A 27,153-nucleotide genomic window follows, 5' to 3' on the forward strand; every position below is an offset into this window, starting at 1 on the left:
TTTATAAAATGTGAAGTTTCATGAAGTTATACTTTTTTTTTTAGGAACTAATGATGTTGTCAGTATAATTGAGTTTTCCGAGTGTTTCATTGTCCTATAAAAAGAAATAATTTATTTGAACATTACAATTTTATATTAATTCATTCCCTTTTATATAAATTAAGTATAGAAAAATACACTGAAATTGCCCAGGTTTTTTTTTCTCTGTTCAGTACAACAATAGCATTGATGATCTCAAGAGCAATATATATAATTAAGCACTGGTGCATAATTGGCAAGTAATTATGATAGACTCCATTGTCTCCTGGAGTATGCTAGCTATTTCAAGATAACATGGCTTTAAATCAAATGATGAACATTTAGAAATTTTGAACTTCTAAAGACGTGTATTGTTTTGAAGAATTTCAGAGATTAAAGTTAAAAATCCTTCTTTGTCTTCTAAATAAACGTAAAATTTAGTTGTTTAGGATACTATTTTGGGACAATTCTGATTTCTAAAAACTTACAAAAATGCCTTATTCTCTTTCTAGGTAGAGCAATGATAGATATAATACTGTTGCCTTCTGACAAAGATCCTCCTAAATTGAAAGACTGTCTACCTGCCATAGGAGCACTGAAACATTTGAAGGAATGGTATTCAGCAAAGATTACTATAGCAGGAAGTCACTGTGAAATGTAAGCTGCTTTGTTCATACTTGCTCTCAGTGTTATCTGTTTTTACAATTAGCATGGTACCCTGTTTTTAATAGACTTAACGATTTGAAGATTTTTTTTTAATGTGACAAGATAGTTTTATGTCATACTGTTATTAGAGGTTTATCTATTGAGAAGAATCTAGATTTTTCTTGTTTCATACTTTATATTCCTGAGATATTTAAGTTTTCAGTAAATATCATTAATGCTGTTTTATAACCATTATTGAGCATTAATTATCTAAACACACTGTGTGCTTTTAAATAGATATGTATTGTCCATTGAGCACCATGATGAATACCATGGATACATGGATACACTGGATTTATAATGTCATATTTGTTTTTTTGTTTTATGTGCAATGTAGAAACAAGTATATACTATTGTGTTTTATGATATTTTAGTAAGGACCAGTTGTATCCTTAAAGAAATATTCAATTGGATTTATTAACTTCATGATTTTCTTCATTCAACAAATGTTTATTGAGCACTGACTTTATGCCAAGCACAGCAATAGATGCTGATGAGTTAAGAAAGTGAGATTTGATCTTGTTCATTGAAATATAGGAGATATAGGAATGCTAATATTCATGATTGTATGTGATAAGGACTATTATGGAATTCCATACAAAGCTATATGAGAAAAATTTGGGAAAGCAGTTCTCCCTTTGAAGATAAAGGACTGATATTAAGTCTGTGTATGTATGTGTATACCCGACACATTTAAGCTAATAGTAATAGGAAAATCTGTTCCTTCATCTGTAGTGTTAAGGGTAATTCCTCTTAACAGGGATATTGAGATTCAAAGGACATGTTATAGTGACTCCCTCAGAGACTAAAGGAATGTTCTATAACATTAGTAGATAAAAGCAGCGATAGAAATTTTGCATTTGTACCTATTAGGATTGTAGTTAACTATAACCATTAAATCTAAGGAAGATATAAAACCCTGTATTTAACCATCATAATCTTTTATTTATAGAAATTGTCAGAAAATTGCAGAATACCTCTCTGCTAATGTTGTATCTTTAGAAGATCTCAAAAATGCTATTGACTCAAAGGAATTATGGAGGGGAAAGATTCAGATATGGGAAAGAAAGGTAAGTGGATTCCTCAGTTATCACAGTTTGCAAAGCAGGCTTTTCAACTTTATTTATGGCACAGATAGTTTAAATGAATTTGACTGAAAATGTACCTTATGAAGATGTTCTAGAATAGCGCCAAGAATTTTCCGCGATAATAGAATGTTCTGCCTGTGCTAATACAGTAGCCACTGGCCTTATATTGCTACTGAGCACTTTATATGTGATTCCTTATATGATTATTTCAACCAAAAAAAATAGAATTTTTAACTTTATTTTAATTAAATAGTCGCCATGGTTATCTTTTGGACGCTGCAGCTCTAGAATCTAACAGTCTTTTAAAAATATAGAATTTGACATTAGTTGGGTACATGTTGTTTATCCAAATGTTTTATTTCATTGCATGTATAAACTACTGGAAAGCTGCTTAGAACATCTTCTCTTAACTATAATACCACTTTAATTTTTTTCAAGATTTATTTATTTATTTTTAAGGTGAGAGAGAGTGGGAGCAGCAGGTGGGACAGAGGGAGAGGGAGAGAAATCTCAAGCAGACTCCTCACTGAGCACAGAGCCCAGTACTGGGCTAAGTCTTACAACACTGAGATCATGACCTGAGCCAAAATCAAGAGTCAGATGCTTAACTGACTGAGCCACCCAGATGCCCTGTAATACCACTTTAAGTGATCACTACTCTCTACTGATCAGCTCTCTGATTTTGAGCAATTGTTTTTAACCTCACGAGATCCCAGATTTCTCCACTATAAGATGAAAATATTAGATTAGTTCAACTTCTCTAATCTTAAATTTCTGTGAGGCTCCAATTCTATTTTTGCATCTTTTATGATGAATGAGTATGTTTAGTGGCTTATTTGTATGCATGTGAAAGTAAGTACCTAGTATTTTATATATTTTTGAATATAGGCAAAACTAAAACAGCAAAATTTCTTGGGACACCTGGGTGGCTCAGTTGGTTAAGCATCTGCCTTCGACTCAGGTCATAATCCTGGGGCCCTGGGATCGAGTCCCACATCGGACTCCTTGCTCAGCAGGGAGCCTGCTTCTCCCTCTGCCTGCCACTCCCCCTGCTTGTGCTCTCCCTCTCTCTCTGACAAACAAATAAATAAATAAAATCTTAAAAAATATACCAAAAAAAAATGAAGTTTCTTTTTTTTTTTTTTTAAAGATTTTATTTATTTATTTGAAAGAGATAGAGACAGCCAGCGAGAGAGGGAACACAAGCAGGGGGAGTGGGAGAGGAAGAAGCAGGCTCACAGCTGAGGAGCCTGACGTGGGGCTTGATCCCATAACGCCGGGATCACGCCCTGAGCCGAAGGCAGATGCTTAACCGCTGTGCCACCCAGGCGCCCCAACAATGAAGTTTCTTAATGTTTTTTTCAGGGTGGCATGGGAATGTGATTTGGGTCTAATATTTCTATAAAAATTTATTGCACTAATTACTAGATTTTTTTTTTCCTTTTCAATTCACCTTTAACTACGGCTTAATAAAAATTCTAATAAGACTATAGGAATTAATGTGATTGGGTCCTTCTTGCTGATTTACATGCTGCCTCATTCTTACCCTGGGAAAGTTCAATCTGCAGGTAAACCTTCTCTGCGAGTGGCTTTAACGTAAACAAACCGCACAGCCAGCTGGAAGCGTGTAGGATAGAATTAGCTAGGAGAATTGTTTTTGTATACATTTTTTAAAGCTGCATGTTTCCATACACACAAATAATGGCAGAGTTCTTTTCATGTGATTCCTTTATTCTTTTATGAATAGGAAATTAAATGTTCATATCTCCATAACATGAATTTAAAACATGAATTTAAAACTCCACTTGTTTTGGTGGAGAATAGCCTTTAGCATAGAGGCATTATAGTGATTAAAGACATAGATTGTGGAGTTGGATTGTCCGCATTCAAATCCCTACTCTATTTCTTGCTAGTTTTGTGTGACACATTGGGTAATAGCCTTTTGGTGCCACAGTTATCTTCATCTGTAAGATAGGTGTCATTAATAATATTTCCTATCTTATAGATTTTTATGAAGGTTAAATTATGTAAAGCACAAAGTAACTACTAATTAAATGTTAGTATCATTAACATTACTATTAATACCCCTACTATTACTGCTTCTACAGGAATTGATCTTTTCATCAACAACTTATTTTGAAAGCAAACTATGTGTGAGGCCCTGTCCTAAGAATTTGTTTAAATAACACAGACAAGCTCTGTTTTTGCAGAACTTGCAGACTGATAGGAAGCCAGATATTGAACAAGTATATGTAAAGGAGATTGTTTGGCTCTGTGGTTGCAGGGAATGGGCTTCATACACTCTTGTGGGCTGGTATAGGGCCAAGGAGAGCTTTTCATGAAAAGATCCATATGTAAGTTAAAACAGGAAGGACGTGTGTATAATGCAAGAACCACATTTTGAGTTGAGGAATCAAAAATATATTTCCATGTGGTTTTCTTTGCAACTTTTACATTGCAATAAGATGTGTTGGTCTTTGTAAGTTTATTCATGGTATTTATAACTGTGTTCTTTTCTTTTCAGTTTGGATTTGAAATTAGTTTTCCTGAATTTTGTTTAAAGGGAGTCACACCTAAGAATTTTAGTACATCTAATTTAAATCCTTGCCTTCTTGCCAAAAAGGTAATATCATCAAAGGATAAGAATATTTTACCAAAGGTAATCTATGTTTAATCCATTTTGCAATCATCCATTCATGCATATATTTGTTCTTACAAGATATGTTTGAATCTTGAAATTAACGTTTCTAATATATGTGCTTAAATGTGGTCACTGACATAATTTTTGTAATAATTAAGTGCTTTAATTATACTATGTTATCAGCATTGAATGTTGGCAAAACTATCATTATTTTTAAAATGGAATGATCCTAGCTTTAGGTCAGTATAGACCTGAAACTTCCTTTGGTGAGGACTTTGCTATGGGACCTTTCTGAGACTTGGTTTGGAAGGCGTATGATACACTGGAAAGAGAACAGGCTTTGATGTTAGGTAGACCCTGGGTTTGAAACCTGGCTCTGCACCTATAAGGTGTTGAACCTGGGTAGATTGATTAACTCATTTGTGAAATGAAGACAGTAACACACTTACCTTACAAAGTTATTACGAAGGTTAAATGAGGAAAGGGATTAGAGTACCTGATATTTGCTTCATTCACAGTTTAAGAAGTATTATTTCGTGTCGCATATCTCCATAGATTCATTCTTAAAATGCAAATATTTATGAAATATAACAATTTAAAAGGGCTTAGTTAGTTGCCTTTTTTTTTTACATTGGAAAAAATAACATAAGAAGAGGTATATATATATAAAAGTCCTTTAGAAATTCACTTTAAAAGACCCAATTCAAGAATGTGCCAAACAATAGTCATTGAAGTTACAAGGATGTCAGATCGATGGGTGATATTTTCTGATCAAAGGATAGTACAAGAAAGGGCATATTTCTGATGTGAACACATTTCCCAGTAGTTGTTCAGAATTACTTACTTTTAAGTAACCTATTGTGGCCATCTTTCACAGGAATATCATATTCTTTTCTAAAGATTATAAGATTGATGACCTCAATGTCTCTTCTTTCGTAGTACACCGTTCAAGTATGAATAATGTATTTAAATTTTGCTGCGGTTGACAGGAATCTTAGGGTACAGTCTCTCTCTCTCTCTCTCTCTCTCTCTCTCCGTATATACATATACTTTATAAATGTGTGTATTTATGTGTACATATACACATAATTATATACGGTGAAATTACTCAGCTTTCTGCAAGTTTAAAACTTTGGGTAGTCCTCTCAAGATGTGTTTGCTTTTCTTCGCCCTTCTTGTGAAGTATTGTAGCCTCAACTTCTAAAATATCTGTCCTCCTTCACTAGCTTACTGTTAGCTTAGTTTTAGACTCTGCCCAAAGAAATACTGCAATTTTATTTCTCTGAGTGGAGCTGTCTTTGTTAATTAGGACTCTTGGCTTCACTACCTCTCTTAACTTCTTCAGCATTTCTTTCAAGGATTTTTTTTTTTCTTTTTTTAAATCTCAGCATACCACTCAATCTAAGTTCATCCTGGAGAATCTTCTCTCTCTCTCAGTCTTGCAAACCCTCTAAGTTTGTTTCTTCAATATCCTAGCCTCTTGGGTCACTTGTCTGTCTTGCTGAAAATAAACATGAAAAGTTGAGAACTATTGTCTTCCTTTGCTTGCCTCTTTCCAGACTCATTTTCCCTCTGTTCAAACTCTTTTCAGTTACTAAGAAATCTCTATGTCTGTCTCTAATCTGAAAGGTAGAATTAAAATGGAAGAAATTCTTGTCGGCTATATAGGATTAAATGTTCGGCTTACATAATGTGTAAACACCTGCTTTTAAATATCCATATTGCATGGTGCACTGGGTGTTATACGCAAATAATGAATCATGGAACATTGCATCAAAAACTGGGGATGTACTGTATGGTGACTAATGTTACAAAATAAAAATTATTTAAAAAAATTAAAAAATAAAGATCCATTTTAAAGTTTTAAACTCTAATCACTAATTTGTTCACTTTTATTTACAGAATTTAAAGTATTCTATAATCTTATTTCTTTTCTAGGTTTTCCATTATTATGGCCCTGCTTTAGAATTTGTGCAAATGATAAAATTATCAGATCTACCCTCCTGCTATATGTCGGACATTGAATTTGAGTTGTATCCTTTTTTTTACATGTTCATTTTAGATTACATTTTCTATGTCAGGTAGAATGTTTCCTTCACATTTAGATATTTGGCCATGCTGGGGTTTTTTTCTTTAATAATATTCAGTATATTTTTCATTGCCATGGCTTTAAGACAAGTTCTACAACTTTCAAAAGGAAAAAATCCTCCATCAAGTACTATATGCTTCTACAATAGGCAGAAGACTTTCTGGTATTGCTACTCATAGCTAACGGGTAGGGAGGATGAAGAAATGTTAGGAATATGTGGAGAAAAAGAGAGTAATTTATGTACTCCTGACGTGCAGGTGTTTCTCTTGCCATGGGCAAGATGGATATGTAAGCACAGTCCACTGTATCTTTTTACATACTTAAGTCAATGCAAGTGCTGTCGTATATCTGCAGGTATTCAACATATTTTAGACTCTTTTAAGAAAAGGATTTTTAGAAATATACCTAAGAACAGAACATTTTGTATAAAAAGAAATTGTTGCCTGGAAATGGAACACTAGCATGTTGTTCTTAAATTTTTGTGTAGAAACTATAGTTTTTACAAATCTTTTTTTCTGATAATTTATAGGGATGCTCTTCATAGAAGCACTTTTTTCTTGGTATATTTTCAGCATTAGCAAAATAATTATCCTTAAGGAAAGGAGCAATTGTGAGTTCCTACAGTTAAAATTTTTAATGAATTAATCTAAGCACCTTGTGAGTTAGTGGACCAAACTTGTTTTAGGGAGTAGTATTGTTTCACGGTTACCATCCCATCATTTCTTTAACTCCTGAGTGCAGAGGGTTGACAAAAAACAATACCAAACAAAATTCCATGTTGTTGTTGGAGCAGATTTCTTCTCTGAATGGCAAGGTATAGGTTTTTGTTTTGTTTTGTTTTGTTTATAACTTAACATTTAAGGGTGGGTGAGGAAAGGAAATACAGTTTGTTAATCTGTTTTTGCATAATTATTTTGCTTCTTTAATATAACAAAGGATTTTGGTCCTAATTGGTATTAAGATACTTTGAACTTCCCATAATAACACCAAAGTCCTCTGCAGACATGAAATGATGTTAAGTTTTTAGAAGAGATTTTCAAAAATAAGCTTTATGACTGGTAATTTTGTTAGTTTTAAAATTTGAAAACATGTTAGATTCTTATTGTTAATCTCCTTCAACATCTGATTTCAGTTATGTGAGAAGATACTCGTATGCTTGCATTATCTTTTTCATGGTAGGACAGGTGGGTGGAAGTGAGAAAAACATCTAAAGCCTCACTGTATTATCATTTCTAAGTTTTCAGTTTTTCTCTTCTTTTAAGATTTGTCAGAGAGAGAGAGAATGAGAGAGCACAAGCAGGGGGAGTGGCAAGCAGAGGGAGAAGCAGGCTCCCCGCTGAGCAAGGAGCCTGATGGGGGACTCCATCTCAGGACCCTGGGATGATAACCTGAGTGGAAGGCATCCGACTGAGCCACCCAGGCATCCCTCAGTTTTTCTGTCTTAATTCTGGTGATGTTTATGAGATTTGTGGCTATTTCAGTAGTTTTATATATTCAAGTCATCTATTTAAAGTCAAGTATAGTTTTTATTTTTTTATTTTTTATTTTTTTTTTTTTAAAGATTTTATTTATTTATTTCACAGAGACAGCCAGCGAGTGAGGGAACACAAGCAGGGGGAGTGGGAGAGGAAGAAGCAGGCTCCTAGCAGAGGAGCCTTATGTGGGGCTCGATCCCAGAATGCTGGGACCACGCCCTGAGCCGAAGGCAGACGCTTAACGACTGTGCCACCCAGGCGCCCCTCAAGTATAGTTTTTAATAGGAGAAACTGAAAGTTTGCTTTTCTTTCTGGTTATTTAACTACTGTGTTTCTATGAAAACAATTTTTAATTATACAGAATATTTATTGGCAGTATTTACTTAACATGTTACTGTTTTAACAACAAATAAACTGTATCAAACAATTCTATAGAGTGGAAAATGATTATGATAGTTATAGTTTCCCCATGGCACTATAGTCAAATACTGGTTATAACAATTCCCTTAGAAAATTGATACAGTAAAAGAAATGTGATTTTGGCCGTAAGATACTTGACTATAGATAATTTAAAATTTCGACTTTCAGGGTTATGCATCTGCATCTCAGTTTTGGCTCAGGTCATGATCTCAGGGTGGTGAGATGGAGCCCCACATTGGACTCCACTCTGGGGCTTAAGATTCTCTTTCCCCCATCCCTCTGCCCCTCCCCCACTTGAGTGTTCTCTCTCTCTGTCTCAAATAAATAAATCTTAAAATTTTGACTTTCAGCCTCTTTTTCCATAAAATTAATTTTTGAATATTGTGCTTAAGTGTTTATTTGATGAAGTAGCCTTTGAAGGAACAGCCTGAAGTATAATATTAGCCTGTGTTTTCATCCTCTAAAGAATACTTAATACGCAACTGAAAAAATTTATCTTTTCTTATTTATCCAACATGTATCATGTTATGTGCTAGACACTGTGCTAGATGTTAGGGATCCAGTGATGGATTGCACAGATGAAGACTATCTTCATGGAACTTACATTTTGGTGGGAAAAGGAAAAGGTGGGAAAACTTACATTTGAAGAGGGGAGCCTGGGTGGCTCAGTCAATTAGGTAGCCGGCTCTTGATTTTGGCTCATGTCGTGATCTCAGGATCATAAGATCCAGCCCCCCTGTGGGGCTCTACACTGAGTGTGGAAACTCCTTAAAATTCTCTTTCCCTCTCCCTCACCCCCACCCCTCACACTCCCTCTCTCTCACCGCCACCCCTGCAAAAAAAAGAACTATGAAGAAAACAAGCAATAGAGTAATAAGGTAGACCTACTTTAAACAAATTAATAAGATCATGCATCTCTATAAAAATATGCACATAGAAATCTTGCAAAGTTGTATAATAAACAAAAAAAAGAAAAAAGACAAAAAGAAAAAAATCACGAAGAATTTAAAAAAAATTTTGTTTCTATTTTAACCCAAGTAACTAAATAGTTCTCTGTATTACCTTATCTAGTTCACCTAATTTTGGGGGGCCTCTTCATTCTAAAAAATGAGAATGTCATTTATTATTAATCATTTAACCAATGTTTTCAAATAGGGGAAGGGAGGAGTATGGCAGAATAGAAAGTCTCAAGTAAGAGTATATGTACTTTAGAAAATTGGATTTAAGTCCTCGCTCTACCACTCACTGGCTTATAGCTTTTTAAATTGTAAACTGTAAGTAATGATCCCTCTTTTGCCTGTTTCAAAAGTTGCAATGAAAACCAAATTGGAATATATTTTATAAACTGTGAAGTATGATATAAACGATGGTTGGTAACTAGTTTTAATGTCTTTGAAGTTTATCTGGCCCAAATGATAGACACGCATATGTGAAATATTTTTCTGAGAGGTGTAAAGCTATAAATATCCTCTAGATATTTTGAAGATAAGATGAAATTTTTAGGAATTAATTTTATAGGTTATTTTTCAAGTAAAAATCAGACACATACCTGTAATTTGTTTAATACAGGTATAAAATAATCCTTAATGCAGCTCATTATTGAAGATAAGCAACACTAATACTAGAAGCAAACTAAACTATTGATATTTATATCATATTTTCAGTTATTTTGTTTTAAATTTGGTATATTAGATTGTCATTTTTATTGCTTCTTGGACAACGACTATAAAATATTAGAGTATTCTTGTACCTGGGTGACTCATCGGTTGAGTGTCCGACTCTTGATTTCAGCTCAGATCATGTTTTCAGGGTCGTGAGATCAAGTCCCGCGTTGGGTTCTATGCTCAGCACAGAGTCTGCTTGGGATTCTCTTTCTCCCTTTCCCTCTGCATCCTACCACTGCTTTCGTGCTCTCTCCCTATCTCTTTCTCTCTAAAATAAATAAATAAAATCTTTAAAAATACATTAGTTCTTTATCAGTAAGGGACAAATAAATGATGGGACTTTGTATAGATGTTCCTACTTTAATGCAGCAAAAGGGACAATTTTTGGAAACAAAATTTAGCTAACATATCTCTGAATGTGAAGCACTGTATTTTCCTTTTATACTGGGTCATAATTAGTCTTTTACATTTTTGAAAAAAGTACTTTTGGTATGCATGCTCATTCTTTGAAATAATTCTAATGCTTTGTAACTTGGTTTTCATTTATTTATTCAGCAATTTTGTGTGGCGGGCCGGGACAGAGACTGCCTGCTTGTGCTAGGGGCTTGTTTCAGATACTGGAGAGAATAAAATGGACAAGGCCCCTTCTTAGGAAGCTTTTATAGTACTTAAATTTTAGTGATTTATATGCTCTTAAGTCAACTTCTGACTTTAAAAAAACAAGTTTGATTAGCCCCAGAATAAAAATAAAAACCTTTTATAGTTGAAGCTTATTTTATTAAATTAGTAAAAAATAAGAGGATTGTTAAGGAATCATGATATCTACTAATCGTATGACCAGGAAATATTTTTTATTTTGTTTTATTTATTTATTTTTAAATCTTTTGAGAGAGGAGCAGGGGTGGGGGTGGTACTGGTAGGAGAGGCAGAGGGAGAGGGAGAGAGAGATTCTTAAGCAGGCTCCACACCCAGCATGGAGCCTGGTACAGGGCTCGGTCTCACAACCTTAAGATCATGACCCGAGCAAAATCAAGAGTCGGCTGTTTAACCGACCGAGTCATCCAAGCACCCCAGGAAATATTTTTTTTAGAAGAGAATTTGCAAGGTTAGAATTGTGGTTGCCTTAGCACCTGTTTGTTCTGGTGGTGCCTACTGAAAAGAACGAATCAAGGTTTTGAAATGGTATTTGGTTTTTAAATTCTGGAAATAGAGTGATAACCTAGAAGCACCATCCTCAAGTCTCAGAATGTATCTTATGATTAGTGCATGAGTGAGAACAAGGTATCAGAATCCAAGTTTGTTATGAACAATTACAAACAATTGACATAAATGTATTTTGTAGGAAATTGTAGCTTAAAGGATTTAGAAATGTTTATTTTCATATTTGTTCTAAATGTTTATTCAAGAATAAGTTGTCTCAAACATTTGGCTACTTCTTTGCCTGGATAGGACATATTTATAATATCAGGCTTTAAGTTGGGCATTGAACGCATTTAGCATCTCTAATTTGTTAAGCTTTAATATAATAATTATGTAATTAAGTTATAAATGGGCCCTGATCTAGCATACTCACAGCTTTGTCTATCCTTTGGACTAAACACTTTTGTTATGCATTTTGCGCTACAAAGCCTTATTTATGCAAGTATGAAGAACTAGGATTTCCTGTTTCAAAGTTAAATATAGATCTTTTTATAGTTAGTGATTATTTTCTATTGCTAATATTTTTTATTTTTAGTGTCTAATAATTATGTGAAATATATTTGACTTAGAATTTTAAAAAGTCATGGCTATAATAATACAAATAAACATTTAATTCTCCCTTTTTTGCTCCTAATATACTTATTTGTATATCTAAGAATACATAAGATAATAAATAGCAGTAAAACGAATACATTAAAGTATTCACTTAGTATCATATATGTCGTTGAGACTCATCCATCTACAAAGGATGATTAAAAGTGATTTTTCATTAGATTTGAGATCTATAAGATATCTTAGTTTAATTTCCTCAGAGTTAAAAAAAATGATATTTATTGGGATTTGCTGATTGTTATAGCTTATATTTCTAAAATAACAGGCAAAATGTAGCTTACAGAGTAGAGTTTGTTTTATTCAGTACCTAATCAAATTGAGATTTGCCTAAATATAATATGCTGGCTTTGGGAGAACAAATACTTAATAAACATCTGTATGCCCAGCCTGGGGAAGGCAAAGGTGAATAAGCTGAGTTTTCTCATAAATCAGTCAGAAGCTGCTGTATATTTTCTGGCATATAATTCATGGTTTCTTTGCATTTTATACCTTATTAGGATTAAATCTCTGATTTCTAGGAACAGAAGTTTTGAAATTACCTACAGATGTACTGTAATTTTGAAACCAGAACAATAATCCATCTAGTCAAAAGGTTATAAAATTATGGCTAAGTATGACAAATCTTTTGATGATGCTGTTCCCAGTCTCTCACTGGTTTGCAGGTATATGAAGAAATGACACTACAACCTGGACTTGAAGCAAATACTGTGAATAACAAGGTTTTCGGAGATCTATAACTTAGTGGAAAAGGGAGCCTCTGTTTGACTACCTTTTTCTGGTTTTTGACTTTTTTTTCCTGACAGTTTGGGCATTGTTTTTGTTTTTCCAGTGGGCTTCTGAGAGAGCATTACAAAGTACATGTTATATAGGTGAATGCAAGTGGAAAATTGTCAGGTAACACTATTTAAGAATTAATCTCAGTGTGCAGTCACTAAAAATATGTTCTGTTTTATCCAGGTTGGTGCTCTTTTCGTATTGCCGTGTACTATTAGTAACATACTTATTCCACCTCCCAGCCAGCTCAGTTCAAAAAAATGGAGAGAATACATAGCTAAAAAGCCTAAGACAATCAGTGGTAAGTAGTAAATCTTTAAGTTGTTTTATGAAAGGAGATGACATTCTTGGTGAGAAAATAATGTTTATTACTACTGATTAAAATGAACCCACACCATTTTAAGATTTTTTATTATCTCTTAATAAGCTACTGTTAGTAACAACAAAATGTATGCTACCTTATTCATTAAAAAATCAGTGTTCTAAAGGCAGAAGATTTGGTTAAGTAGATAGCTAATTATATTGAACATGGGTTTCTTCGAGACATTTCAAGAATGAAATTTATGCAAATAAAGTGGTTAGGGGTGCCTGGGTGTCTCAGTTGGTTAAGAGTCTGCCTTCGGCTCAGGTCATGATCCCAGTGTCCTAGGATCAAGTCCCGAGTTAGGCTTCCTGCTCTGCGCAGAGTCTGCTTCTCCCTCTGCCTCTGCCCCTGCTCGTGTGCGTGCTCTCTCTCTGACAAATAAATAAATAAAATCTTAAAAAAAAAAAAAGTGGTTAATTTATTATATGGTAGGTACCTAAAAAAACACACTTGTGATTAAATTAGAAGTTATTTAACAATTATATATTATGCAGTATTCTACGTACTTTAGAAATATTGGCTCATTTATTTCTTATAATAACTCTTTAAACTTATTTTTATATCCATTTAACAGACTAGGAAATTGGGGCTTGGAGAAGTTACAGAACTATTAATTGGCAGAATCTTGGTTAAAATCCTGGCTCTAACAGTTAATAGCTCTGTAACTTCTCCAAGGATTTGAACCCAGGCTCTATGCTCTTAACTATTGCCTCTAATAATTTATTACATTCAAAATGTCATTATAAAAATGAAAGCTTAATTTCTGTTATAAAAACAGATCATTTATATCCAAACTTCAGTATTTAATGAGGTAATTACAGCTCAAAATGTTAGTTACTTGCCCAAAGTCATATAGCTAAAGAGTGTTTCTTCATACTTTGCTTATATATAAGTGTTTTTTTAATTGGACAGTAATTTGTTTAAATTATTTTTGAGCTTGTAGTTAGTTTTCGTGACCCATGATATGATGGGACTAAGAACTGGAATTGAAACATGTCCACCTGGATTGTTCTAGAAGAAATCTCTAGAAATACTCCAGAGCCATAGAATCCTGAGGAATACAAATTTAAAATCAGCAGCTTACACAGTATTATATAGGTGAGATACTGAAATCCATTTTAGCAAATGTTGAATTTGAAATGGAGATGTTATCTATATGGAAATTTAAATTTAGAGTTTGAAATTAGGTCTGTTATCCCCAGAGAATTGTCAGGGTTAGAGGTTTAGATTTTGAGTTTACCAGCTGTTTCATCTATTTTATAACCAATCAGCCTAAGACTAGGTGGCTTCAAAGAGCAGATCCTTTTATTTGCTCACAGTTTTGCAATTTGGCCTGGGTACAGCTGGGCGATTCTTCTGCCATTCTCACCAGTGGTCATTGAGCCGCCTGCACTGAGCTTGTGGATTGTTCAGAAGTTGGGCTCAGCTTGAGATGCAGGGACAGCTATTTTTCTTTCTCCATGAAGTCTCAGAGCCTTTTCCCTTGCCCCATGGTTTCTTCATGTGATCTCTAACAGGTTAGCTGAAATTTTTACATGGTGGCCTAAGACTCCAAAACGTACGAAAGTCAAAGCTGCCACGACTTTTAAGACTTAGTCCCAGAACTGACCCAGTGTCACTTCTGCCATATTCTTTTATTGAAAGCTACTCGCAAGAATGGCCCAGATTCAAAGGGGAGGTGATTAGACAAGGGTGTGAATACTGAGAAGCCACCAATGTAAAAGCCGGCCATGACGTCTTTAAGTAATAGTTGAAGCCTTAGGTGTGATTGAACAAAACCATAGAGACAACATGAGAAGAGAGCCAAGGCTAGGATCTTCAGAAATGCCTGAATTTAAGGTAAAAGTGGAAGAAAAGTTAGGAAATGATTTAATAAATAGTAGTTGGAAGACCCTAGAGAGCTATAATCATTAACATCAACATCAAAATATCATTTATTACATGATACAGTGTGGGAAATAAAGGGGAGTCAAACTGGGTCCTTACACTTGAGAAAGTAGTTGCACAGTCCTTTTCTTTGTGAAATTTATAGTCCAGTGATGAAGGCACTTTGAAAAATCACTATAAATCTCTTCAGTTGACAGTGTGAAGGTGAAGTGGAGGATACTTCTAGAGTGTATGACCTAACATAGTCCCAAGAATTCAGAACAGCTTCCTGGAGAAACAGATATTGTTAAAATAGCTTGTTGCACTGTATTAGTGCATAAAGAAGTGCAGCTTTGACCCTTCTCAGCTCCTCCCCGGGAATAGATGTATACATGGTGATTTTGGCAAATGCTAAAACAAAATCAAATAGATTTATTAGAAAGAAGTAGAGTCAATTTCACTTACTTTACATGAAATCATAGGATAATATTTATCCATTTCTCAACATTACACATGTTTAAGGCTTATTAATATGAGTTGAATATTAATATCTCCTAACTAAATTTGAGTATATTCTGGTGAGTATACTAATTTTTCCTTTGTAACTTTTTCTAAGGTAATTTATTGATTTAGAATTTATTCTTAAGTGGGTTTTTTTTTTTTCATGATTTTTATTGCAACTTTAAGAAAATACCTTAGTATGTGGCTTGATTTGATTTCTTTAAATTATCACCTCTTGAAACTTGGAGATTAATATTGGTAACTTCTGAATAATAAGACATACGTCACATGACAATCTTCAAAGCCAGATTGTTGATTACTGATTAGGCTGTATCATTAAGTGCTGATTAAGCTGACAATTTGTAGAATTTTTTTTTTATCTTAGAAGTAGAAACAATCTAATTGAACAGTTGATTATTACGTTCTATTCTACCCATAGCCCTCTCTGTAGGGGAAATTCTTTATCTCATTTGACAGAACTCCTTTTGTAAAAGAGGAGCCAAGTTTTAGCTAGTATAAAGTCTTAATAGCTCTTACTTAGGAAAACATCATATCCCAGTCATAGTGCCACTACCAGTAGCCTCTCTCACTATTCCAGATAAGGTATCAACTGTCAGATCAGCCTCTTAAATCAACATTCTATTTCCCATAACTACTGCATTATGTCCAGCTGTGCTCCTTTATTGGCCCTCCTTGTCCCCTGTCCTCCAAGCTAAACTTTATACCATTTCCTTAAACTGTTCTCTGATTTTAATCCTTTATGACCTTGTTATTCATTCATTCATTCCTTCAGTCAGTCATTCCTTCCATTCATTTTTTGGGGAGGGATTGAGTAGATATTGTGTATCAGGCAAGGTACGATAATCTGGAGATTAGCAATTAGACTTGGCTCCTCCTTTCCTGGAATTTGAACTGTAATAGAAAGTAGATATTGAGAAGTCATTATAAGTCTTAATTATAACATTGTTTTCAGAAGCAACTGACTATAAATCCACAAGATATAGCATCTTGAAGAAAGTTAGAAGTGGAAAGACTATTATGCTAAGATTTGTGGTAAAAACAACAATTTGGGGTGTGCGTGTAAGCACTTGTACATATTTATATAAATATAAGTTTTGCATTAATTATTCAGTTTTTCAGCAGATATTTTTATGTTATCTACAGTACAGTAGGCACCGTTACACATGCTGGACTAGCAGTAAGTAGAACACAGTCCATGTCCTGAGAAAGCTTACGTGACAGTGAAGATAATGGGTTTAGATTTTACCCCAGAAACCCATATGGTTAGGTCTCTCAGTTTTGACGGGCCTTTACTCCAGTCATTTTCTCATTCAGGACCTAATTTGCCATTCCATCTAAAATTGCAAATAGACTCTTCTCCTGACATTATATCCTTTTCCCCAGCTTTGTTTTTTCTCTTTAGTACTTATAACTATCTAATATACCAAGTGTGTGTCTTTTTCTCTCACTCGGAGAAGAGACAAGATAGAATTTTTTACTTTTATTCATTTCTTTATTTTCAGTGCCTGGAACAGTACCAGATACTTAGTAGGTACTCAGAAATAGTTGTTAAGTAATACATGAAATATATATTTCCAGGTAGTAATAACTGTTGTCTGGAAAAGTAAAAAGATTTTGAATGGATTCCATCTGTGCAGTGTGAATCAAAATTTGTGCCCCAGTTTTTATCACTTCCTTAGGTTTAACAAATCATCGCTGAAGAAATAAAATATATACATATGTATTAGTTTGGACCATATGGTATTGCTTATTTGTATATCAAAAATTAAGTATCAGCAGTTTCATATGGTTTGACCTAAAATAGAAAAACAATGTCCCATTTGAATTATGATTAAATTAAGCATAGCTGAAGAATGATTTTTAACAGTGATTTTCAGTGAAATACCCGGAAAGTATTATAATACTAGGAAAAATGCAAAAGAACTATGTGAACAAATGCAACTGAGCTAAACCCAATTACTCTGAAGAAAGACTTCTATATTTAAAACTTGTACTGAAAAGCCAGTTGTATAATGAAAAGTGCCTGGCTTACCATATGTTCACAAAGAAGTTTTACAGAATTGTCAGAAAATTGGATGTTGATCATTGCCTAACTGTATATTACAAATGAATAAGCTAAAGTATAGAGAAATCAACAAACTTCTCTAATATCAGAGGGTGAAGTCAGAATTTTCACCCCAAGTCCGAATGCATCTACAAACTATCCATGATAATTTTACAATCTTGAGTCCTATTGTTGCCTCATTTTTTAAATTGGAATTCTTTTGAAAGGAAATGTTTTAAAGGTACTCTTGAAAAAAGTTACTGTTTTGTTGACAAGTCTTCTAATAAAAATAGTTTTCAAGAGACTAGATTAATAAGGGCTAATGAAATGTTTTGAATTGATGAAGCATGTGCTTTATTCTCAAATCAGTGTGATAACAAGGTTTCAAATAGTGAGCTAAAACTAATAAGGTTAAAATGACACTGTGTAACTGATCTATAAATTCAACCTTGAGAAAGGTAAAGGACTCAGATAAAGATTTTGAAAGAGACTTCAGTGGCCAAGACAAAGTAATCTTTTAATCAGCAAATATTTTTTGTTTGCCTACTGGGTTCAGGGCATTCTTCTAGGTAGTAGGAATTCAGTAATGAACATTATCAACCAACTTTACTGTACTAACTTTTATTGGATACACCATTCAACAGCATCCTCGTTCTCTTCAAGCACATATGAAACATTCCTCAGGATAGACCATATATATGTTAGGCCATTAAATGAGGCTAATAAATTTAAAAGGGTAGAAATAATGCCCAGTGTGTTCTTCAATTACAGTAGAATTAAATTAGAAATCAGCAACACAAATGTGAGGAATACTTTAAATATTTGGAAATTAAATAACACACTTCTAAATAACCTGTAGGTCAAAGAAGAAACCAAAGGGGAAATTAGAAAATGTTTTTAACTGACAATAAAACCAAAACATGTCAAATTATGGAAAACATCTAAGGCAGTACTAAGAAGATCATAAATGCTTATCATGGAAGAAAGATCTAAAATCAGTAATCCAAACATCAACCTCAAGAAGCTAGAAGAGTAATTCCAAGTTAAGTAGAAGGAAGGAATTAGATCAGAAGTTAATGCATAAAATACTGAGGACTACATCTAACAAAAGAAGTGCAAGATATGTACACTGAAAATTATAAAACTTACTGAGATAATTAAAGAAGATATAAGTAAATGGGGAGACAGCATGTTTGTGATTTGGAAAACTCAATATTATTAAGATGGTACTTCCCTCCAAATCCACCCATAGGTTTAATTCAATCTCTAACAAAATCCCAAGAGGACTTTTCGTAGAAATTGACGAACTGATACTAGGTTTATATGGAATTGCAAAGGACCTGGAATGGCCAGTTTTGAAAAGGAAGAACAACTTTTGGGAACTTACACTACCTGATTCACAACTTCTCAACTATAAAGCCACAGTATTCAAGACAGTGTGGTATTGAGTTAAGAATATACATGCATCAGTGGAACAAAATAGAAATAAAGATGCCAATGGAAAAAAGAGAGTCTCTTTAACACAATGCTGAAAGAACTGGATATCCATATGTAAAATATATACATAAGATTTTTATATAAAAATTAACTCTAAATGGATTATATAAGTAAATGTAAGCATTAAAACTATAAAACTTCTGAAAGAAAATAAATTTACCGAAAGGATCTATAAAAAGAAAAAAAAATCTACAAATTCACCAAAACTAAAAATGTCTAATTTTTGAAAAACACTAAGAAAAATTACCAATTTTTTTAATTTTATTTTTTTTAAGATTTGTTTATTTTAGAGAGAGCTCATGTGTGCACGAGCAGGGGGAGGGGCAGAGAGAAGGGGACAAGCAGACTCCTTGCTGAGCGTGGAGCCTGATGTGGGGCTTGATCCCAGGACCCTGAGATCATGATCTGAGCTGAAATCAAGATTGGACGCTTAACCTACAGAGCCACCCAGAAGCTCTAGAAAAAAATTTTTAAAGGTTACTAAGAGAAAACATTTCCAGTCATGTCCGACAGTAGACAGATACATTAAAAAAAATTCTTACAACTCAATAGTAAGGAGACAACCCAATTAATAGTAGGTAAGAGACTTGAATAGATATTTCATTAAAGATACATGAATAGCTAATAAAGCGCATGAAAGATGCTCAACATCATTAGTCTTTTGGGAAATGCAAATTAGAACCACAATGCGATTCTATAATACACTTACCAGGATGGCTGTTATTAAAAACAGTGACTATCAAATGCTGATGAGGATGTGAAGAAACTGCAAATCTCACACATTGCTGGGGATGGTGTAAAATGGCATAGATACTCTGGAAAACAGTGTGGCAGTTAAGTTTACACTTAACTATGCAACCCAGTATTTCCATTCCTAGCTATTTATCCAGGAGAAATGAGAACATATGTTCACATAAACACTTGCAAGAAACTGTTAATAAAAGCCATATTTATAGTAGCTAAGAATTGGAAACTATGCAAACATCCATCAGCTGGTGAATAGATAAACACAGTTTGTTTTGTCCATACAGTGGAATATTGCTCAACATATTGAGGCATGAAAAGTTTTGGGTGTACCTAAATATGGTTAACTTCATATGGAATTTCTATAAAAAGCTAAAGGACCAGAAAGCAGATCAGTGGTTGCTTGAGGCCAGGAATAGGAGGGGAGATTGACTGAAGAGAGATAATGGATGTTTTCCAAAACTGGATTATAGTGATGGACGCATAATTATATAATTGCCTTAAATTAATCACATTTATACTTTGACATATGTGTATACATCTGTATAAATTATATCTCATTAAAACTTTTTGTGAGAGAGAGAAAGAGAAGGAAGGAAGGAGACAGGCAGGGAGGGAAGGCAGGAAGGAAGGAAAATCAAAAAGGGAGAACGTCCAACAGGGCCCTACCTGAGAACAGGTAAATACAAATCTCTGGGGAGGAAACCAGGCCCCAGTGTTTCAAGTGCATCCAGTATTAAGAACTTCTGCCCTATATGTGCTCTTTTCAACCCTAGGCTAGAGAGCCACTGTTACAGAAGAGAAAGACCTTCAGATGCTCTGAGGCAAAAAAGCACGAGAGAGAGAGAGAGAAAGAGAGAGAAAGAAAGAAAAAAAGAAAGAAAGAGAAAAAAGAAAAGAAAAAGAAGAATCGCTATTTTAGGCTTTTAATTCCTCGGCTAGAAAATCAGGATAGTAATACTTATTTAGTGTATCTCGCAAACTTGTTTGAATCACAGTTGGTGATGAAGGTAGACATTTTGTAAACTCTGCAGACCTTTTTGTTATTCTGTCCAGTCTTAAAGAATTTCTGTCTGTGGAACAATAAAGAAATCATTGTTCTTTATAATAAGATCTTGAAATATCTTCTGAAGTTTCTCTATTCATTGTGGCTTTCAAATTGTCTATTTTACTGTGTTGTAACTAAAGAGAAATATATACAGTTTATGATCCTAATGTTTCTTGTTTAAAATAGTCATGGTGCAATTTATAAATTTTTCTGCATTTTTGGAATCTTCACAGTAGGAGGTGTCATACAGCATTCGACAATACTATCATTTCTTAAACCATTTCAGATTATTTTTAGAGTTGAGCCAGGGCATTTCCTTGGCTAGTCTCAATGAAGCTAAGTTTTATGCTGAATCACTCAAAGCTTAGTCTGATGAATAAAGTAGGAAATCAAGCTAGGCAATACATTTTTTGAAAATGCTTGGTGAATATAACTAGACTTTTTTTTTTTTTCCCTTATGATTCCCCAGCTGACCCTAAGGACCATTTCAAAAAGTTGGGTCTAGAATTGTTTGAACAATGATATTGTTCGAAGTGTGTAGCCTCCTAAAATGCTTACATTGAAAACTAGATTTTATTTTGTTTCATTTTTAGCATGATTATCAAAATAATTGTATATATTATTTTGTTGTTTCTTAAGACACACACACACACATATATATATATATAATATTTGTCAGTAAGTCAGAAGATCTACTTAACCAGAATATCTTACTACCCTCATCATCCTGAGATATTTTTCATTATAGCATATGGAATATTATTGCCTCTTTATATTAATATTATCTTGTATTTTATATTGTTAAACTGTTTTAAAAAGAGGGGGTGTTACAGGATTTTAAGAACCACTGAAAACTTACTGGTATGAAATATGACTTTATTTTTATTTTACCAGAATTTTGTTTGCTAATGAAACTAATAATGATCTATCTCTTTGTTATAGTTTATGTATTATTTATAATATTTGATACAATTGAAGGGCAATTGTAGTTTCTTCCTCTCTCATTTTACCTGTATAAAAGATCCAAAATAGATGTTTGGTTTGGTGGAGAGAGGGCATGCAAACCAATCAATCTCTTAAAAGTTGATAGTGTAAAAATAACTGAGGAAAATATGTAGGGGCACCTGGGTGCCTCAAGTCTGTTAAGTGTCTGACTCTTGATTTCTACTTTGATCATGATCTCAGGGTCATGAGATGGAGCTCCTCACTCAGCGGGGGTCCACTTGAGATTCTCGCTCTCTCCTTCTGCCGCTCCTCCTGGTGTGTGCTGTCTCTCTCTCTCTCTCTCAAATAAATCTTAACAAAAAGAAAGTAGAAATTTTCTGTTGTAATCATTTCCCCTTATTTCTTTAGGAAGAGCTATGAGAATTGAATAACAATTCTAATTGTAAATCAATTACTCTCTGTGGTATTTACATAAAAATTTGTAAGTCTTCAATTAACACCTGCCAAACCTGGAACATTTTTTAAATGACTGCCTAGTCATTATGGTTAGGGGAGTTCTTTAAAATAAATATTTTTCTTTTGAGGAAAAAAAGATTGTTGTAATTACAGGCTTCCATGATTACAATGCTAACAAAGGTGATGGAATTTAAAATAAATGTGGAAAGGATGCCATGGATTGAAGGGACACCCTTGAATTGGCCAAGTGTTAAGTTGGTAAATGAATTAAAGTCACTATAACTCTTAGCAAACCTTAGTTTCCAGTGCAACTGGTAACAAGTGTTTTTCCTTCCTAAAGCCTTTATTTAAATTCCTTTTTTAAGATTGATGTTTATGAACAGTATTAATGTCTCTATTGCATAAATTTACTTTTGTACTTCATGGTTGTTTGGGGGGATAAGCTTTAAGTCACAGTATGTTCATCTGTGAAATAAACTTTTAATACAATTGCAGTAGTTTTCTTAGTGTATGTGTATGCGTCTGTATACACATACATATATACATATAAATGTACATATATATATATGTATCATGTGCATATAAATTCCAAAATGCTAAGAACTTTGTTTGTGAGCAGAACCTTACATTCCTAAGATAATTATAAATTAAAACAAAAAGCTTTGTTGAGATGTAGTTCACACACTATATAATTCAATCATTTAAATTTTACAATTCCATGGTTTTTAGTCTAATCACAGGATGGTTTGTGTAACCATCACCACAGTCAATTTTAGGACATTTTCATGTCTCCAGAAAGCAACTCCAAACCCTTTAGCAGTCCCTCCCCATTCCCCTCGCCTGCTCCTCCCCCCAGCCCTTAGGCAATCACTAATCTCTTTCTTTCTGTATAGATTTGCCTGTGCTGGATATTTCATATAAATGTAATCATACAAGAAATATGTCATCTTTAATGTCTGGCTTCTTCCACACATAGCATGTTTTTAAGGTTCATCTTTGTTGTACAACGTACTGGTACTTCATTCTTTTTATTGCTGAATACAACTCTGTCATTTGAATGCAGCACTTAATATTTATTCACACGTCAGTTGATGGACACTTTAGCTGTTGACCCTTTTGGGCTATTGTAAATAATGCTGCCATAAATATTTATGTACATGTTTTTGTGTGAACATATATTTAAAATTATTTTAGATATAAATCTGGGAGTGGCATTTCTGAGTATTTGTTAATTATATGTTTAACTTTTTTGAGGAATTGCCAAACAGTAGCTGTACCATTTTATACTCACAACAGCAATTTATAAGGGTTCTATTTTCTCTACATCTTTATCGGTACCTGTTATTGTCTATAATTTTTGTTATATTCATCCAAGGGAGGTGAAGTGCTATCTCTTTGTGGTTTTGATTTACATGGCCTTTTTGGCTATGATGAGCATCTTTACGTGTGCTTATTGGCCATTTGTATATGTCTTTGGAAGAATGTCTATTTAGATCCTTTTCTCAGTTTTTATTTTTATTTTTTTTAAAGATGTTATTTATTTATTTGACAGAGATAGAGACAGCCAGCGAGAGAGGGAACACAAGCAGGGGGAGTGGGAGAGGAAGAAGCAGGCTCATAGCAGAAGAGCCTGATGTGGGGCTCGATCCCAGAATGCTGGGATCACACCCTGAACCGAAGGCAGATGCTTAACCGCTGTGCCACCCAGGCGCCCCTTTTTCTCAGTTTTTAATTGTTTTTTTATTACCATAGGAGTTGTGTAGCTATTTATATATTCTAGATACAAATCCCTTATAAGATATACTATTTACAGAAATTTTCCTCTGTTCCGTAGGTTGACTTTTTTTTATTAATTGGTAATAGTTACTGAATAATTAGTATGTGTCAGGCATTGATATAAGCACCTTCCCTACAGCATCTCATATTTATTTCTCAGAGCAGCCTTGTCATATGGATATTTCTTTTTAAAATTAATAATCTTTATTTTTTTAGAGCAGTTTTAGGTACTCAGCAAAACTGAGCAGAAAATACAGTTTCCATATAGCCCATGTCCTCACACACATGTAACCTCCCCTGTTACCAACAGTCCACCCCAGTGGTACGTTTGTTAAAATTGATAAGCTTGCCTTGACATATCATTTTTACCCCAGCTCCATAGTGGGTTGACTTTTCGTTCTTTTGATGGTGTACTTTTAAGCACAAAAGTTCTTAATTTTGGTGAAATTCAGTTTTCTCTTTTTTTTTTTCTTTTGTTCATTGTGGTTTGGGTCTCTTACTTAACAAACTGTTGCCTAATCCCAAGCTCATGAAGATTTATGCCTTTGTTTTATTCTAAGAGCTTTAAAGTTTAACTCTTAAATTTATGTCTATGATGAATTTTAAATTAATACGTGAGGTAGATAGGTAGGAGTCCAACTTCATTCTGTTGCATATTGGATGTTCAGTTGTTTGAAGACCATTTGTTGAAAAGACTATTCCTTCTATCAAATTGTCTTGGTACCTTTGTTGAAAATCATTTGACTATAAATGTGTTGGTTTACTTACGGATTCTCAGTTCTCTTACTCTGTATGTCTGTTGTGACACCAGTGCCTCAATGTCTTGATTACAGTAGTTTTATAGTAAGTTTTCAAACAGGGAAGTGTGGATCCTCCAAGCTCCTTCACTCTCATCACACAATCAAATTCTTCTCATTTCCCTCTCCTACAGTAATGTTAAATTAATATTAGTTGTTTTAATTAGTATGATTATGTAATCGCTCTTCACAGTTGAGCCATGTGATATATTTTATTTACCTTTCCTGTACAGTATTCTGTTTTAGCTAGAGTCAGTGCATCTTTTTTTATATCTAGCCACAAAGCCTTCCCCCAGTGGTGAAACTCCTTTCAGTACCTTCAAGCACTAAAGTATTCTATCAATCATGTATATGTAAGAAGTCTCTTCCAGATCTTTATGACCTAATTCCAGCTGATTTCTCTAGCTTTGTTCCATAGCTTTGGATTTAAAAGACAATTTTTTCATCATCATGGAAATTTGTTTTGCCCTTTCTTTGTTGGTGCCTTTGATCTTCTTGTTTCCCTTTAGTCCCTGTTTAGGTGGAACAGATTCGCTAAAATCTTCCCGAAATTTTGAAGGTATTGCCCCATTGTCTTCCAGCTTTAGTGCTGTTGTTTAGAATTCTAGCGCTGTTCTCATTCTTGTTTTTCGTTTTTTGTTTTTTTATAGGAAACCTATATTTTCTCTGGAATTTTGTAGAATCTTCTACTTGTTCTTAGCCTTCTGAATTTTCATGATCATGCACCTTGGTGGGTCTACTTTTATTCTTGTATTGGGCTCTCAGCATGTCTGGAAGCTTGTCTTTTTATTGGGGAAAGTGTTCTTATAATTATTTTGTTGGTAATTTCCTTCCCTCTTTTTTATGTTCTCACTGCTGTTACTCCTGTGTAGATGTTGTTCCTTCTGGGTTGTTTGCCTGTCTCTCTTGATCCTCCTCTACTATTTTCCATTTCTTTGTCTTTTTACTCTACGTTCTGTAGATTCACTGAACTTTTTCTTCTACCCGTTTAGGTGAAATATAATGTTTATGCTTTCTTAATTTTCATTTCCATGAACTCTTTCTTATTAATGTTCTTATAATCTCCCGTTCTTATTTAATGGATACAGTATCTTCTCTGAGGATTTTAGTGATCTGATTGGTTTGTTTTGTGTGTGTAATTTCTTTTTACTGCGTATTCTTTAGTTTCTTTGCGAGTCACTTTTTTCTGTTATTTTGACATCTAGTTTTCATATTAGCAACTTTACTTGAGATCTCATAACATTTGCCTACCTGCTCACATTTAAGGTATAGTACCAGAAAGCTAACAGGAAAATGTGGGTGCACGAGTATAGCTTGTTGACTGTGATCTTCATTTTAGGGTGATTTCACTGGGACCTTAGCTGACCCCAATGTTGGGATTCCTCTAGGACTGACCACATTTCCAAAAGAAAGCTCAATTCTGTTATCTAGCTTCCAAAATTCTAGAAGTTATGTAGGTGAAGGAGGGTAAAGGGTCTCAATATTCAATATACAAGTACACACTTAATCTACTGTTAATTAACTCTAACCGTACTCTCTGTCTGGTAACTCTCAGGCCAGAGACACCTGGTTTTACTTTCTGCAGAGAATAAACCACTAATCTTCTGTACAGGGGAAAGGACAATCATGTGCCTCAATGGAATAAGGATTGATCAGGATGCCAAACTGCTTCTCACAGACTTCAACCTATTTTCCTATTTCACCTTCACGATGCTTCCAGTACCGTCTGGGACCATCACCGCACAGTCTTATCAGGGGTTGTAGTATAAATTATGTTGCTTCCAAGCCTTGTCCACTGTTTTTCTCAGCTTCCTTAGTAGTCTGTTACCAGTTATTCATTTGCTCTCCTGCTTTCAAAATTAGTTTCTCTTGTGTCTTCTGTCAGATATTAGTCCCTGTAGATTTGTGCTATTTTAAAAATCTCTTTATTCTCCTTTTGTGGAATTTTAGAAGATAGTGCAAATGAATGCTTATGTCTAATTTACCATCTTCAACAAAAAGGGACTCTACTTCCATTTTTAATCTCAAAGGCTTCAGTTTTTCTTTGACCTTCACTATAACCCTCACTTGATTTGTTTTTAAAATACACAAGAAGCTGTCTTAAGTGACCTTCTTGTAACTGGCATGCCAGATTAATGAATGCTTCCCATTTCCTCTGTAAAATACATTATGGATGCCCACTGCAGGGACTGAAAAGCTACCCTGGAGTGTATCTGTACACTCCTGCTCCACCAGTGGAATTTTGCGTGTGCTCACAGGGGTCAGTTTATTCCACTTTAAAGAAATAGATGCTGGAAAGAGTAGTTCCTACATTATGGGTGTGGTCGTATAAGAATGATAGCATGGAACTCTAGTGAGCCATATCAAAAGTTAATGAACAAGGACACATTTTAAAGTAAAATGTTTAT

The 27,153-nt window shown here is 34.1% G+C and overlaps 1 protein-coding gene across 2 annotated transcripts in view; it reads left to right on the forward strand.

The window, feature by feature from the left end:
* Positions 1–27,153, forward strand: part of MTBP (MDM2 binding protein) — a 77,924-nt gene that overhangs the window by 15,268 nt on the left and 35,503 nt on the right. Inside the window, exons 6-11 of one of the 2 annotated variants that reach the window (XM_026495501.4) lie at positions 531–675; positions 1,676–1,793; positions 4,336–4,470; positions 6,391–6,485; positions 7,283–7,355; positions 12,870–12,987. In XM_026495501.4, the coding sequence (XP_026351286.1) occupies positions 531–675; positions 1,676–1,793; positions 4,336–4,470; positions 6,391–6,485; positions 7,283–7,355; positions 12,870–12,987 (684 nt within the window). The remainder of the gene's footprint in view (positions 1–530; positions 676–1,675; positions 1,794–4,335; positions 4,471–6,390; positions 6,486–7,282; positions 7,356–12,869; positions 12,988–27,153) is intronic. The other variant, XM_048212592.2, reaches the window with a different exon arrangement.

The sequence above is a fragment of the Ursus arctos genome, unplaced genomic scaffold, assembly GCF_023065955.2.
Source record: "Ursus arctos isolate Adak ecotype North America unplaced genomic scaffold, UrsArc2.0 scaffold_6, whole genome shotgun sequence".
In the NCBI taxonomy this organism is placed as follows: domain Eukaryota; kingdom Metazoa; phylum Chordata; class Mammalia; order Carnivora; family Ursidae; genus Ursus; species Ursus arctos.